This window comes from Parasteatoda tepidariorum, chromosome 5 (assembly GCF_982258835.1).
Source record: "Parasteatoda tepidariorum strain Cologne lab strain chromosome 5, Ptep-v5.0, whole genome shotgun sequence".
NCBI lineage: Eukaryota > Metazoa > Arthropoda > Arachnida > Araneae > Theridiidae > Parasteatoda > Parasteatoda tepidariorum.
Window position 1 is genome coordinate 102,497,448 of NC_141759.1, and position 16,178 is coordinate 102,513,625.

A 16,178-nucleotide genomic window follows, 5' to 3' on the forward strand; every position below is an offset into this window, starting at 1 on the left:
TAAAGTTTATGAATTTGATAAATGTCTACAAATATCAAGTCTGCATTCTGAATTCTATAGTAGATATGCACACTAGCAGGCTCTCTGCTTTCTTAAAAAAAAAAAAAAAATGGAAGATACTGCATAACTAGTATAAGAAATATTTTGTAGTTGTTTTATAAACTAATTTCAGTGGATTTTTAAATTACCGTGAGATTCAACTTTCCAAAGGTAGATGTATTAATCAAGGTGGTAGAATTTTTAATCCTTTCCTCATTTTTATTTATTTCTGAAACTTTTTTTTAAAACTAAAACGTCTCCAAAACAAACATATTTGAAAGATTTATTAAAAGCAATAAAAAAAATTTTTTTAGCTTATATAGATACAAATTTTAGTTTTAGCTTTTTTCTGTAGAAGCACAAGGACAGCTAAAAACCTATTGTAACTTAATTTATTTTAGGAAGATTAAGTTTTTTAATCTTCAATTATTTTTACAACTCAAATCTATTATTTATTAACTTAGCCTTTAATTTATAAGACAAATTTACCCTCTTCTTATTGTGTTAAGGAAAATTTAAATCATATTAGATTGATATTAATATTAAATTTATTGCAGCCTTTAAAAATAAAAAAAAAAGCTTTTACTTTTTTTTTATTAAAAAAAGGTAGTACACTTTTATTGTACAGTATCTGCGTAAATATAAAAGTTTTGGGGTATTCATGTAATTTATGTAATCATACATAGGGTTGTGTATAAATTTGTCAAATTCTTTGGGATAGCAACAGAGATAGTTGTCAACAAAGAAATGAGAAAATCTGCATTGTCCATAAAAGCTATATATGTAGAATATTTAGAAAACATAAAGCAACACAAAAAGAGAAAACAATTGGAGGATTAAATAAAAAAAATATTAATTATTCCTGTTGGCAGAAGTTAAAGGTGATGATAATCTAGCTGTTTTTAGCTTGAAAAGGAAGAGAAGCACAAAATCTGTCTCTTTTTATCAAATTGAATATTAAAGAAAAAAGTTGCACATTGAAGAAATTTATGTTGCAATAAAAATGACTTGATAATAGCATTATTTTCATTATAATGTCAATTATTGTAAATTGAAATTATTTACCTTTCTGGAATAAATTTTTTTATGAAGTGCCCTTTTTTTTTGCAAATTAGTCCTTAAAAAGTTCTTAAAATTGCTTTGATTTTTAAATGGAAAGATTTGTATGAACTGTGCCTAGTGTTCTATGTGAATTGTCTTATTATAGAAATTCTTTCTCATTTGATTTTATCAATATGATTGATAATGAAATTAAAATTAATTTTAGATTTAAAAAGAAATTGAATTGTGTATGAAAATTGCCTTAAGCAGTTTTGTTTTTCTTTCAGTCTTTTTCTGCCAGAAGATGAAAATGAAGAAATACTTCTGTTATTATTCATCAGTGAAGCTATGGTAAATTAAAAAATAGGTCATTCAGTTTAAAAGTCTTGGTATTTGTTGAACCTAAAACCTAAGAAATGGTTCCTACTTATAATGCATTTTATTTCTATCAAAATAATTGCTACTCAGGTATTTTGTATCATGATATGTACAATATTTTTTTATCAATTTATCTTTTTTATCAATTCTTTATTATTTACAATAGAAATGTAACTATAACTACTGATGCTGGTTTATTTATCTGATATAACAATTCATAGTAGCAGACATTATCATTTAGTGAGTTTGTCGCTGAAAGCAAATACACAATTTTAATGTTAAAATAACAATAGAAAGACTATAAAATAAAGTAGGCATATTTGTTTCATTTATTTGGAAAAGTTTTATCGATTTAAAATTTGTATCTTGAGCAGACTGGTTTGCCTATAGGCTTAATTATATAGGTCAGTATTTTATGAATGATCCAGGAGAAGAATGTTTGAATCGTAACCAAAAGAAAATCTATTCTTTTGGCATCATTGATAACAGTAAGTTGTCAAGATTGGATAAAGGGATGAGATTGATTATTGGTCAATAAGAGGCATATTCTTTTGAAGTAAGTGGCACGATACAAAAAGTTGAAACATTTCCTTTTGTTCGGAAGAAAACAACTTAGCCTATGGTCGCCCACGCATTATCTTGTTAAACGAAAGGATTTAAATTATAAAAAGGAAACAATATTAGTTTTTTACATTGCTACCAGAAATAAATAACAATGTATTCCATTTAACCTCTTTATTTTTAATATTGCTCACTTGAAGTGCTGAAAAATGTATTTACCTAAAACCAGTTTTGTTGTAATAGGTTAGTAATTTATTAACTAATTATAAACATAAATTTTTTGTATTTTTAACCACTTCCCTTACCAAAGTTTTTGAAGCAAAAAATCAACATATTTTTTTAATTTTATTTATAAATACAAGGAACTAAAACAAAACATAACACACAAGTTCTAAGTTGAAATTTAAATTTTTTATGCATAAAAATATTTAATTCACCATCAGTTTACTATCCCAAATTATCTCGGACAAATAAAAAAAGTTGCTCGGGCAAATGAAAAATGCAGTCCCACAAATAGCAAAATCTCCAAACAAATATTAGCCAACTTCCAATCACAGCAGACTATTATTATTTTTTGTTTTGCAGAATAAAACTGGCCAAATAAAAACGTGACAAAACAAAAGGTATTAATGAATTCTGCTATGCCAGAGTTTACTCAGGATAATAAATATTTGCAATATATATTCATACCCGAGTTAACTTGGGATAACTCGGGTATGAATATATATTGCAAATATTTATTACTTGGGATAATCAGGAAAGTGGTTAATATATTTTTACGGTGATTTGTTTCAATATGCCTTACTTGTTATATCAAGCTTTTATTGATAATGAAAGAATCTTTTTTCAGGCTGTGAGAAATGCTGTTCTCGATTTGTCTCCAGAATTCGAAGATGCTCGAGTTCATTCATTCCATAACGTTTCAGCTGTTTATGATTTGCTCACTATTGCTCTGAGTCGTAGGTCCCAGTTCAATCTTCTCGTAGATGTAAGTTCATACTTTTTCCTACTCTTTGTTTATCAAATTGGAACTGTACTAGAATAAACATAACAGAATTTTATTCATACTGTCCCAGCAAAAACAAATCTGTAGGTCCAGCTCCACAAAACTGCTGTTTGCCACCAGCTAAAGCGACGGGTCTGTGCCGGCAAAAGTCACTTTCAACTGTACTAAAGTGAATGGCTGGCCTTCTGTCGAGCCAACAATACCGGCCTATCGATGGCCGGTAGTACCTAACCCAGCAGTTACTGTCTAAAACGCACTGGGTGAGTGATTGCCCGACATTTTCCAGTAGAGGGTAATCAATGAATCAATAATTGAGGGCCAGCAATTTATATACACCCAGCAGCATCCCTTTAGTTTATAGAGGTTTACGAGAGGTCATTGACCTAGTTACAGGAGTAATTAAAATCCACAAACCTAATTTTTATTTAATTCAATTAGCTAAATAAATATCTAGCTATCTAATACATTTCTGAATAAATTATTAATATATGAACTAAGAAAATATTTCTAGGTTAATTTTTTCATTTAAATTGTTTTATGCAAAGAATATTTTTTGCACATTTCAACCCCTTAGTCCTAAAGATTTGCTGTGCACAATCTATGCTTCCACTTATCAATACATTTTTAAACTAGGTAAACATATGTAATAATCTTTTCTTTACAGTGATATTCTACTTAAAAGCAGAATAATAAAACTGCTGTCCAGAATTATGAAAATTCTGTATCTCACAAGTAATTTTTCAAGTTTTAACTTGAAGTCAATATATATGTCTATAATAGCTTGTAGTCAGTATATATATGTTTTAAAATTAAAGCTGTGTTCTTAAGGAATCTAGTGATACTATTGTACCCTATACAAAAATAAATACAACCTACAGCCGATAATATTAAGAGGCTGTCCAGAGATGATCATTTAGTGCGATACTGATCATGAATTCATGTTTTACTGATTATATTTAGTCTTGCAGCAAATTTAACAAAAAATAGGTGTATTGGACAAAAATGTACTAATGTCATGTAATGAATTGAATGTACCCTGAAATTAGTTAAATGAATAATCAACATTGTCTCTTGCAAACATTTTATTATACAAAGACATATAAATACAAAGACATAACCTTAATCAATACAAATATTACACAAATTTCAATTTAATTTTAAAAATAATAAAAACAACAGAGAAATCATATCTTTGTCTACATAGAATCACTTGGAATAGCACAGAAGAGTTCTCCTGAAAGAGAGGATAATAAAATAAAAATTATGCAAATCGTATATTTTAAAAACATAAGTATTTTTGTGAAAATGAGCTTTTAAAACTAAAATTTCTATCGAAAAGTTTTTGCTTTTATCATTTCATTGATAAATTTTGACTCATCAAATTAGTCTTCAAATTAGTAACACCATGCAAAACATACACCTGTCTTATAATTTAGAAAGATTTTGAACATAAAATTCCTTTCTGAATGAAATTATTGAATATTGACTCACGAACCCATTAAGATTGACAACTAGTACATGAAAATCTAACTGTTAAATGAAAAGTTATTCAGGGTGTTTAATTTTGTGCTCACCTTTTCTCAGAAAATATTTAATTTTAAAAAACATGCAGTTTTTTCTTCATTAATTTTATGGTGCTCAATTTTATTGCATTTAATATTTAAAACAATTATGATATTCTAATGTAAATTATTGTTTCAAGGAAAGCTGTAGAAGAAAAATTACTTTTAAATATATATTACTTACATGCACGAATGTATCAATAGTATTTCTTTTTCGCTTTACTTTTATGATTAAATTTTTAATTGTATACCCTTGACAAAAAAAATTTCAAAATTTACAACATTTTTCATATTAAAATAGGCATCAAAACAATAATATGTATTGAATTGAAACCAGAATTGAAACCATATGAAAAAAGGTTGCTCAAAATTTGCTAGTTAAAAAGGCAGATAATTTTACAATTCTGTAATAACTTTATAAATCAATAAATTCTTAAATTACTTTAATGGTGATGCTTTGTGAAATTAATGTTTTCCTCATATAAAAAACACAAGAACTAGATAAGAATAACGACAGATTTGCCCAATGTCACGATTTCCGTAATGTCTTTATATAACTGGTATAGATGTAAGACAAAAAATGAAAAGTTTACATAAATATTAATAACATTGTTTACATCTCTGATGAAATTTCTTTTCTTCAAATTTTTTTATTAATTTAGTTCCTTCTTTTAACAAAAAATATTTGTTAAATACTCCATTACTATGCCTAGGAATAAAAAAGGGAAAGGTGCTTCCTAAAAAAAAAAGGGTACACCGAGTTTTTAAAGGGCTTTTAATTAACACCGTAAATAGTTAACAAAATGTGTACTATTATGTAACAGCTGAATTCGATTCTTAACGACTGTAAAATTACCATCCTATACCTACTATTTTACATGTATATTTCAAAAAGTAGTTCTCACCCATTATCAAAATGAGAAAAATTTGTAGCTTACAAAGAAAAAAAACATGCTAATAGAAAATCATTGTGCAATAGAAAACATTGTGCAATAGAAAAAAATATTGTTAAACTTGAAGGCTCTTTCCATAATTTAAACTATTAACTAATAAACGATTAATTAAAAATAAATATTGAAAGGTACATATTTTTAAAAAAAATATTTATTTCAAATTTTTTTAAAAAATCTTTTAATAAACTTATTGATACTAAAAAAATCTTTTAAAAATTTAACCAGTTGAGAATTAACAAAGTAAATATTTGTAATGGTATCTGAATCAAACTTATTAACACAAATAATTTTAAAAGTGTGTAATCATCATTTACACATTAAATTTTTTAAAAGGAATATTATCAGACAGTGTCGTCAAAGGGCAGTGAGGACGGTTGGCCCTTCTCGAGGAGGTACACTGCATTTTTATTTGATACAGAAAAATTAGTTGTCATTTTCTGTAGATTAGAATAGCAGGAGTTGCACATTAACCACTTTCAACATATACTTTTCGAATTCTAGCAAATAAACTCTGTAATAGGATACACACATTATGGGCCACAAATAAAAAGAAACAAAACTTATTTAAATCTAATGAATAATTCAGAGAAAAATTAGACTGAAAACATTTAAACCTGTTTGATTGCCCAAGGACAGGAGCGTTACAATGGGCGTTTCCTTATTATAGACTTTTTTCCCTTTTTTTTTTTAAATTGCAGGCATTGGGGGGTTGTCCCATTGGCCACAGGAATGCCAGAACTACTACTTTCTTCTCGTTACCCAGTGGGCACCTGTGGTGAAGCAGGGTCGCCCACGTCACACAACCACAACCCGTTTATAGGGCGGAAAGTTAAAAAAGAATCTTTAAAAACTTCAACATTTCAATATGCAATTAAACTGGTTCTTATGTTTTTCATCTCGTTTAACTCATAAAATCGTAAGATTTCTATAATCTTTTTGCTTCTGTCGCACTTAAATGTTAGTTTAGAGATTCCTAATGTGTTTACATTTTAAACTTCTGTTTCAAGAAAACTTTTTTGTTTTTAAAAAGGTAGGTGTATATATTATTGCCAAAAAAAAATATTTTGTACTATTGAAGAATAGATAAATAAGTGAAATGTAGGTGTTATTAACATTATTTCTTAGTTACCATAAATTAAATTTACTTACACATTTTATTAAGAATTTTTTAACTTTTACGGGGCATTTTATTTGCTTGGACTAAAAAATTGTTCTTATCGCAAAAATTTTTTCTACCAAATAATGTCTTAGAAGGCATTCAATATTGTACAGGTTAGTTTCAAGATGCTTCAAATCAGTACTTTGTCGTTACTTTTTTTTTTCTCTTTAACCTACACGTTTTTAAGCTATGTTAACAAGGTAGGTTTTTAAATATGATTGTGCTTTCACAATCAAAATCTTACTGTACTTAATAAAATTTTAAAAAAAATATTTTATATACATCAATAAAATTTATAAATATAACACTTTTTTTCATTGAATAGGGAAGTGAACGATTAAAATGAAAATTAATAACCATTATTAAAATATAAAACTACATACAGTGACCAATCACTTCTGCACCACCTCTTTTATGTGCCTTTTGCATATATACAAAGGTTTTCAAAGGCCCTTGATCATTATATAGGAAAATAATAATAATTATAATTCTTTATGCATCATTCAGAAAATAAATATTTCAATTCAGCACACAATTTTTTTTTAAAAGTCTAAAATTTTGATTTTATTTTTTGTTTAAATAGAAAAAAATAATCCCATTTTTTAGAAAAAGTTTTCAGTTTAAAGCAAATAAACAATCTTCGTTACAGATAAAAGGAAATAAGTTACTGGATCTAGTAATACAGTTCATTTTTCTTCCCTATGGGATTTTTTTCACCTTTATTGTTTCTAGGAAGACATTTTTTTATATGAATTTGAATAAGGTGTCTTATCTATCACACCACCCATATTGAAACCACCATATATACCACCCATATGCTTTCAAAATTTATCTAGCAGTGTCTTTCCCACCACCAATTAAAACGTTAGTTTTTGGTCAAGGAATGTAAAGCTATAGCGATTACTATTACTCAGTTTACGCGAAAACAGAGATGACAAAAACATTACTCGAAATCATTAAAAACAATTAGAAGGGTTAGCCGCTATTCACGACTATTTGTAGTTTTATTCAGCTATTGAAACTTTTCTATCTAGGTTTTCTTATTTGTATGAACTTACTGTTTTTAAAATCTTATGGACTTTTTCTCTTGGTCCCAAAGACTGAAGCATAATGAGAATTCACTGTATTTTATAAATGAATTCGCTTAATACATTAAAATGTCCCTAATCCTTCTTTAAAATCATAATTCAAATAATAATAATTAAAATAATACTTCTCAAAATAATAAATTATTTATGCACATCAAAGATTCTGCAGATGATAAAAGTAATAAAACTTACAGAAATTCATGGTGGACTGGCACAGGTTTACCAACATTTGAAGAGCTAAAAGGGAAAAAAAAGGGTCTTATTTTTATGTAAATATTAACTTGAGATATACAGTAAAAAAATTTTTCAGTAAACTTTTAGCAGAAATTTAAAAAACATTATACAACGGACACCCAGAAAGATTAAGTAAAAATTAGAATAATATTTTTTAGAAATTTGAATGAGAAAAATAACTTGCAGGCTACGAAATTTTATTAACAGAATCGTCATCAATAAAACAACAAAATTTTCTAAGTTCGCCTCTAGGATCACAAAATATAAGGTCAGCGTTTAAAATCTTCCAAAGAGTTAATTGAAATTTATTTTTTTATTTCCACTTAAAGATTCTCCACAAAAAATTATTGTAAATTTAGCTTTCGCTGAATCTGAAGCTTTTCTTATGTGCATGAACTTACTGTTTTTAAAATCTTATACACTTTTTCTCTTGGTCCCAAAAACTGATGCATAAGGGAGAATTCACTGCACTTTATAAATAAATTTGCTTTATACATTAAAATGTCCCTAATTCTTCTTTAAAATCATAATTCAAGTAATAATAATTAAAATACTACTTCTCAAAGTACCTAATATTAAATTAATTATGTACATCCAAGATTCTGCATATGATAAAAGTTAAAAAACTTACTGAAATTCATGGTGGACTGGCACAGGTTGAAAAGCTAAAAGGAAAAAAAAGGTCATATTTTTATGTAAATATTACCTTGTATACAGTAAAAATATTTTACGGTAAACTCGTAGCAGAAATTTAAAAAGTATTACCCAATGGACACCCAGAAAGATTAAATAAAAATTAAAATATTTTTTAGAAATTAGAATGAGAAAAATAACTTTTCGACCAGGAAATTTTATTAACAGAATTGTCAACAATAAAAAAAAACACAAAATATAAGGTTAGCATTGAAAATCTTCCTAAGAGTTAATTGAAATTTATTTTTTTATTCCCACTAATAGATTCTCGGCAAAAAATTATTGTAAATTTAGCTTTTGCTGAATCTGAAGCTTTTCTTATTTGCATGAACTTACTGTTTTTTAAATCTTATACGCTTTTTCTCTTGGTCCCAAAGACTGGTGCATAAGTGAGAATTCACTGTACTTTATAAATGAATTCGCTTAATACATTAAAATGTCCTTAATCCTTCTTTAAAATCATAATTCAAATAATAATAATTAAAATATTACTTCTCAAAATAATATTAAATTATTTATGCACATCAAAGATTCTGCAGATGATGAAAAAAAAAAAAAAGTTAATTGATAAATCATTTTAACTATTAATAAATTTAAAAATTTGTATCAGGGGAATTGGTTGGTAATAGTTGCTTTTCTCAATTTAATTTATGTAAAATAGAACAGTTTCACATAAAAGTCATTTTTGAAATTTAATTTATTTTGAAAAAAACTTTTCAAATTGATTATAATCAAATTTTTGTCGTTTCCATATGGTTCGCCCCCTAGTACAATAATTTAAAATATGTGCGTTTAAACCCTCACTTTGCTGTGGTCAGACTGACAGGCAAACAACAACTATTTTGCTCAAGCCAAAACAGATTATGAAAATAAAATAAGAAAATTATCAATAAAAAAAATCGGCTAGATTTTTTCGTTAAGCCGTGTTTCAAACTACTCGTAAATTTACGTTTAAATTAGTGTTCAATGGAATCTAATATTAAAGCATATTGTGTCTAATAAACTATTATTAATAATTATATTAGTCTAGCACTTCCATACAAAGCTCAATATAAGGATTTGATATTTAGTTTAAGAAAAAAAAAAATTCCTTTAAGTGATAAGATGTAAGTTGTCAATGGAATAAGAGTTGAATTTGGACCACTTCAGCTACTTGGAAAGTGAATTTGATGAGAACAGAGACGCAGTACTTCACTCAGTTGGAAAATAGTAGAAATTTCAATTGCAAGTTACCATTGTTACAAACATGAAAGCGAGATAATTCAATAAATAATAAATACATTAAGTAATAAAACTTACAGAAATTCATGGAGGACTGGCACAGGTTTTCTAACATTTAAAGAGGTAAAAGAAAAAAAAAGGTCTTACTTTCATGTGAATATTAACTTGAGATATACAGTAAAAAAAATTTCGCTTAACTTTCAGCAAAAATTTAAAAAGCATTACACAACGGGCACTCAAAACGTTTGAATGAAAATTAGAATAATATTTTTCAGAAATTAGAATGAGAAAAATAACTTGTAGGTCAGGAAATTTTCTTAACAGAATTGTCAACAATAAAACAACAAAATTTTCTAAGTTCGGCTCTAGGATCACAAAATATAAGGTTAGCATTGAAAATCTTTCAAGGAGTTAATTGAAAAACTTTTATTTTCACTGAAAGATTCTCTGCAAAAAATTATTATAAATTTAGCTTTCAGTGATTTGGAAGCAGTTATAACTTGTTTTCTCAATAGAATACAAGTTAAATTTGAAGCACCTCGGCTACTTCGAAAGTGGTCAAACATCCTTTTAAGAAGTTGTACTTGTAAATAAAATGGTATTATATTCTGTCTATAGCGGTCAGGAAATGATTGTAATTTAAATTGTCAACAAGTACAGAGCTCCTGTAGATTTTAGTACTCTAACTAGTCGAAAAGTAGAAATTTTGATCGCATGTTACCAATACGAGTGCGAGTTCATTAAATTAATAATAAACACAGCAAGAAATAAGAAAACCTATAGAAATTCATGGAGAGCGCTAACAGGTTTTCTAACATTTTTAAAACTAATAGAAAAAGAGTTGTTTGTTATTTTTATTGAGTATGAATTTTGTTTTCATATTGTATTGAACTTTTATATATTTTTGTAATCCCTATAAAAATCGGGCATTATTTTATATGAATATTAACTTGAAATTCACAATAAAAACATTATTCACTTAACTCTTAACAAAAATTATGAAGTAACTTAACATTGATTTCAAAATATAAAAGAATTTTGTAACATTTTTTTTTTGTATAAGTGGGGTTAGCCAATATACAATTAAGTATGAGCAACTGCGTGCTAAAAAACTTTCCATAATCTATATTTTTTTAGGTTGTTTAAGAATTCACAGCACGATTCTTCGCAATTATTTATATTAACATGTACAAATAAATTTTTCATCTTAATTTAAACTATTTAGTATAAATTATTAAACCTTTACCTATTTTTACACTTGAATTTAGCTCAAAAATTTCATTAAAATGAAATACATATAACAGAAACAATTTTTAATATTACTAACAGCAATTAGTTAACTAAAATCTAAATATTATTTAACATAAAGAAATAAATTTTAATGAAAATTCTTGATTATTATACAAACCTATTTTCATAATATACTTAGATAAACCTGATTTATATCATATGCTACAACATATTATGAATTGCACTTAAAGAGTCATCATACAACAGAATTTATATTTGTTTTTGGCGTGCTACTGCTCGATTGTCGCTAAAAATTTGGCGGCGATCTTGGTGTTGATAAAACATTTGTCTGTACATTTTCATTGAATTAAATTTAATATTTTTTATTATTCTATCTTAGAAAGGTGTTAATTATGATGTATTAATTGAATAAAGATGATTGCCAATCTAAAACATAGCGCCAAAACAGCACTTCAAACGCGGTTCTTTGTAAACCGAAATCTGCACGTCGTAAACATATTTGAACAATAGTAAATCAAAAATGATTAATGTAATAGAAATCATGTAATAGAATATAATGTAATAGATGTAATAGAATGTAATGTAATAGAAAAAAATAAAACCTTACCTTTTTTGAAAATTATAAGAATCCAACGTGCTTCTTTTTCTAAACAATAAATTCACAGTTACAGTTACTCGCTCGACCTCTTCACTGGCGGCAGCAGACAACTTTAACTTGGTGGCCCATTGGGTAGATTCAGACTGACGGGATGCGGCTGTTTGTAATGTACAGGCCCAACACTTCCTACAATGTTGGCAAAAGTTCATAGGGTGGCCCAGCAATCAACCCAGCTGACAGTAATTTGCACCTTCACTTTTCAATCAGTACCGTCAGTAATTTCGAAGATGGCCAGAACTTATGTTTTTGCTGGGGTTATTCCACTAGACTTATGAAACTACGGATCCTTAGGACTCTGGACTTCTAAATTTCTGGTTCCTTTTTTTTTTTATTAAAAGCAAGTTTAAGTAAAATAATGATAGAAATCCTTTAAAGAATTTTAAATTTTCAAAAATAACAAAATTCTACAAAAGTTAAAACTAATTCAAAATATAAAGAAAAAATCTGGAGAAAGGGACTTTAAAGGACTTTCTTTCTTTATTTTATAATTTTGAAATGTGGCCATGTTCATCACAATAAGATTTACAGAATAAATCAATTTTTCTTAAATGATTTCATTTGTTTTGCTAGGATAAATATCCCTCCTTCGTATCCAAATCTCACACAGCCGAAAATTATGCTTAAATTCTACAAACAAACTATATCCACTATTGAAAAGAATTTGGGCTAAACTGCTATGAAATTAACTATATCATTTTAATGAAAAAAGTATCAATTGGTTAGCAACTGGCAGACAATTCTCTAATATCCATATTCATTATATTTAGTCACCCTGAGACTAGCGGTGACCATAAATTATTATTCAGAAGATTAGTCACAATTGTTCCTTGATGTCGGCCGGATAGCCTAATTAATAGGGCACTGGGCTCATGTCCAAGAATTCGTGGGTTCGATCCCCGCTGGCCGAAAACTCCCTGTGTAATAAATGATGACTGATGCACGTTAAATCTGTCGAGTCACAAAGTCCTGCATGTTCCTATAACAAATCACACCTTTGAGGGTACTGATCCAGGAGTTTCCTTGTCTTCTGGATTGGTTCAAAATTACAAGGCTACGGAGTTGAACATTAGTAGTCGTAAACCCAAAAATTGGGTCGGCTGTTCGACGACAGATATAAAATACAAAATTTTACCTTGACAGTAATTTAATATATTATTACTAAAAAACTTTTTTACATTCTTAGATTTTTTATTTTAGGCTAGTTTCTTTTTATTCATAAATTTTGATGCTAATGAAGACTATATTTTTTCACTTTTTTATTTGGAGTGTTTTGTGACTATGATTATTTGTGTCAGTATGCTAATGATTTTATTTTTCATCAAAAATGAGTGAATGCTTTTTTTGTTTTGTTTTAGTCTTTTGAACGTGCCATGAAATTTGCATTTGAAGAACAGCATATATGGACGCAGTTTGCATTATCGCTCATATCAGCAGGAAAAGTAAACTTAACTTTTTTTTATTAGAATAATAGTTTTGCATATTATTTTTTATGACCATAATGGTTTTTTATGACTCTTTCTTGTGTTCCTTTTGAATAATTTATATTGCTTTGCATATTCCTTAATAGAATTACTAAATTTTTTATGAATGCATTCCATGGGTGCCCACTAGCAGGGTGCGTATCATTTTTAAAAAGTGCTTATTTTTGTTATTTAAAAGCCCTTAAAGGTACTTTTTTTATTCGGGGTATGTAAAAAGTGCTTAATTTTCTATCTTTTAAAAAGAGATTCTTTTCTTTGCCGTATCGTTTGTCATTCTAAATTACAAAAAATGCATGATTTTCTTTGCAATATTTATCAGAAACTAGTTATTTTATCATGATTATCTATGATAGTTTTTTAATTTCATTGATTTTATGTTTATAAATTAAGAGCTTCAAACGATAGAAAGAAATTCTTTTTATTACTGCACAGATTCTAATTGTGAATGCTTTTTTTTTTTGGAAAGTGATTAAAAATATTTTTTGAGTGCTTAAAAAATGCTTTGAGCATGTTTATTTTTTGTTAAAAAATTTGGCTATGCTCCCTGACTACAAAAGTCAAAAATATAATAAATTTATAAAATTTTTTTTAATTTTATTATATTATTTATTTATTTATATAAATAAAATTTATATAAGTTACTTTATTGAAATAAAAAATGATGTTTGTTATGCATCATATTGAATCTCTTCAACTCATAAACTGAATGCAAAAGTTGTATTTTTAAATTCAATGCTTTAAAATGTTTTTTAACAGTGCTTTTTTTTATCTTATTAGGATAACACTTAATAAAAATTATTTTTTTTTTGCTCATATACATTGGTTTTAAGTGTTTAAACCGAGCATAATTTTTTATGTATTGAATTTTTCACTTTCTCAAATTCTTAAAAAAAAAACTTAATATTGAATTTTTCACTTTTCAGCATTCCAGAGCTTACATGGTTTTGCATGAAGTTGCCCGCTTACAACCAAAGAACTCATTGCCTTGCTTGTTGGCTTCAAGAATATGCTACGAGAACTTAGATCTCCCAGAGAAAGGTCTCAAAATGGCAGAAATGGCTCTTGAACGGGAGACGGCCTACCCTCAAAATATACTGGCTCGATGCCACATTGCGGTCGGCTTGGGATTAGAAATGATGTGTAGCATCACCAGGACCCGAGCGTCGCGACACAAACTGAGGAAAAAGGCCTTTGAATCCTTTTCAAAGTAAATAATTTAAACTGAAATAATTTGAAATATTAATTTTATATTAATTACACAATTAATTAATATATAATTAATATAATAATTATAATATTTTTATGGAGTGAATAATATTAATTTGAAATAATGTCTAGTGCCATCGTAAGTATTATTTCAAAAACTAATGAAAAAAGCTTCTGTATTTTTTTCAAGGTAAAAACAATTTCCCTCATTATTTTACCATAATTTTTGGTACATTATATGCAGATCTTTAATGAAAGTGATTGTTTTAGAAATGCATTTTTTTAAGACTAAACTAAAGATTTTTGCTATAAAAAATATTTCTTAATATTGAGACGTAACTGATCTAAGCCTTTAATACATGTACTCAAATATATAATTTATGTATGTTTGGGACATGTCTCTGCTGTTTTTATCATACTTTTCATCTTTTATTTATCAGTATAGAGACTGTGTTGGTGACAGCTTTGTAGAGTTGTCACATACGCTAACACCCATGATTAACATTTCAAAGAACTGGACACCATTTTGCTACAATAAAATGCACACTTTGAACAAAAATCCCTATCCTTTGAAACTTTCAGTAAGTGCTGTACCATCTATTGCACTAAGAATAATTTATTTCGAGTAATACTCGGGCGTGACTTTTTGAAAGACCAGTGCTGTGGCAGAGATTATTTTGGGCATGACAGTTAAAAGGTTAAGAAAATGGAAACAGTTCCAAGTGCATATTAACAAAAATGGACACAGTTGGAAATTCTTGTTTACAAAGATAAACACGAATCAAAATTAATGTTTTCAAAAATGGATATAGTATTTGATTCTGTTTTCAAACATTTTTGAGTTGTGCTTTTAAAAAAAAAAAATCTACTGAGTCCTAATAAATTAATAATGTGCTATCATCCATTTGCATGAATCACTTGGTACATTTTATTAAATTAGTCTTTTTTAAACGAATTAAAAAGTCTATAATTGTTTTTACAAGGTTGCCGCAAGTGCAATAAATTATTCGCCTCCTCTCAAAAATGCAATTTTGTGGTTCCCATGTCTTCTTATGATACGAACTTGGCTACAGAGTACTGATAATGGATAATGTTTATGATATTTTCATTTAAATGATAATAATATGAAGTTAGTGAGTTCAAAATTAGTGATCAAAAAGGTGTGAACAAATAGTTATTATTTTCAGTTGTTGGAATTAAAATATTTGCCATTAGAATTTAATAAATTAAAAAACCTCAAAATTGCATTGCTGCTTGGACAAATAAGAATGAACATGTTTATGTTTAACAGTACCACTAACAGTGAAATTTTGATCATATATTTGTATACATGATAGTAATATTTATTTCTAGTATACTTTTTTCTGCATATAAATTCTACATTTAGCGAGCTTTAAGGATTTTTAGTTTTTTTTAGTGCTTTTATCTGCTTCAGTATTTTCAATTGTGAAAATGCTTTTTTCACAATATTGCACATTTTGTTTACATTTGAATTTTTTTTTCATTAATGAAATGACCTGTTTTCATACTTTGTCCGAACCACACAACGTCAGAAAGAGGCATTAAACCACCCCCCCCCCAAACTGCTGCGAAAAAAAACATGTTCTAAATTGGTGTTCCTGGTTTTGAGTTATCAATTAACATGCA

General features: G+C 27.5%; 1 protein-coding gene and 1 long non-coding RNA gene across 7 annotated transcripts in view; one reads left to right on the top strand and one right to left on the bottom strand.

Moving 5' to 3' along the window:
* Ttc7 (tetratricopeptide repeat domain 7) overlaps positions 1-16,178 on the top strand; it is a 45,081-nt gene that overhangs the window by 16,008 nt on the left and 12,895 nt on the right. For both annotated transcript variants that reach the window (XM_016067450.4, XM_016067451.4), the window contains exons 7-10: positions 1,368-1,431; positions 2,870-3,007; positions 13,200-13,283; positions 14,249-14,532. In XM_016067450.4, coding sequence (XP_015922936.1) covers positions 1,368-1,431; positions 2,870-3,007; positions 13,200-13,283; positions 14,249-14,532 — 570 coding nt within the window. The remainder of the gene's footprint in view (positions 1-1,367; positions 1,432-2,869; positions 3,008-13,199; positions 13,284-14,248; positions 14,533-16,178) is intronic.
* Positions 4,090-12,116, bottom strand: LOC147809916 (uncharacterized). Of its 5 annotated transcripts, none has more exons than XR_015433889.1 (5): positions 11,794-12,116; positions 10,014-10,043; positions 8,653-8,686; positions 7,980-8,024; positions 4,090-4,259 (listed from the first exon to the last, which is right to left on the bottom strand). It is a non-coding gene; the product is annotated as an uncharacterized LOC147809916 (long non-coding RNA). The 5 variants fall into 5 exon arrangements; XR_015433892.1 differs by lacking the exon at positions 11,794-12,116 and adding an exon at positions 11,344-11,439; XR_015433890.1 differs by lacking the exon at positions 10,014-10,043 and having other exon boundaries at positions 11,794-12,114.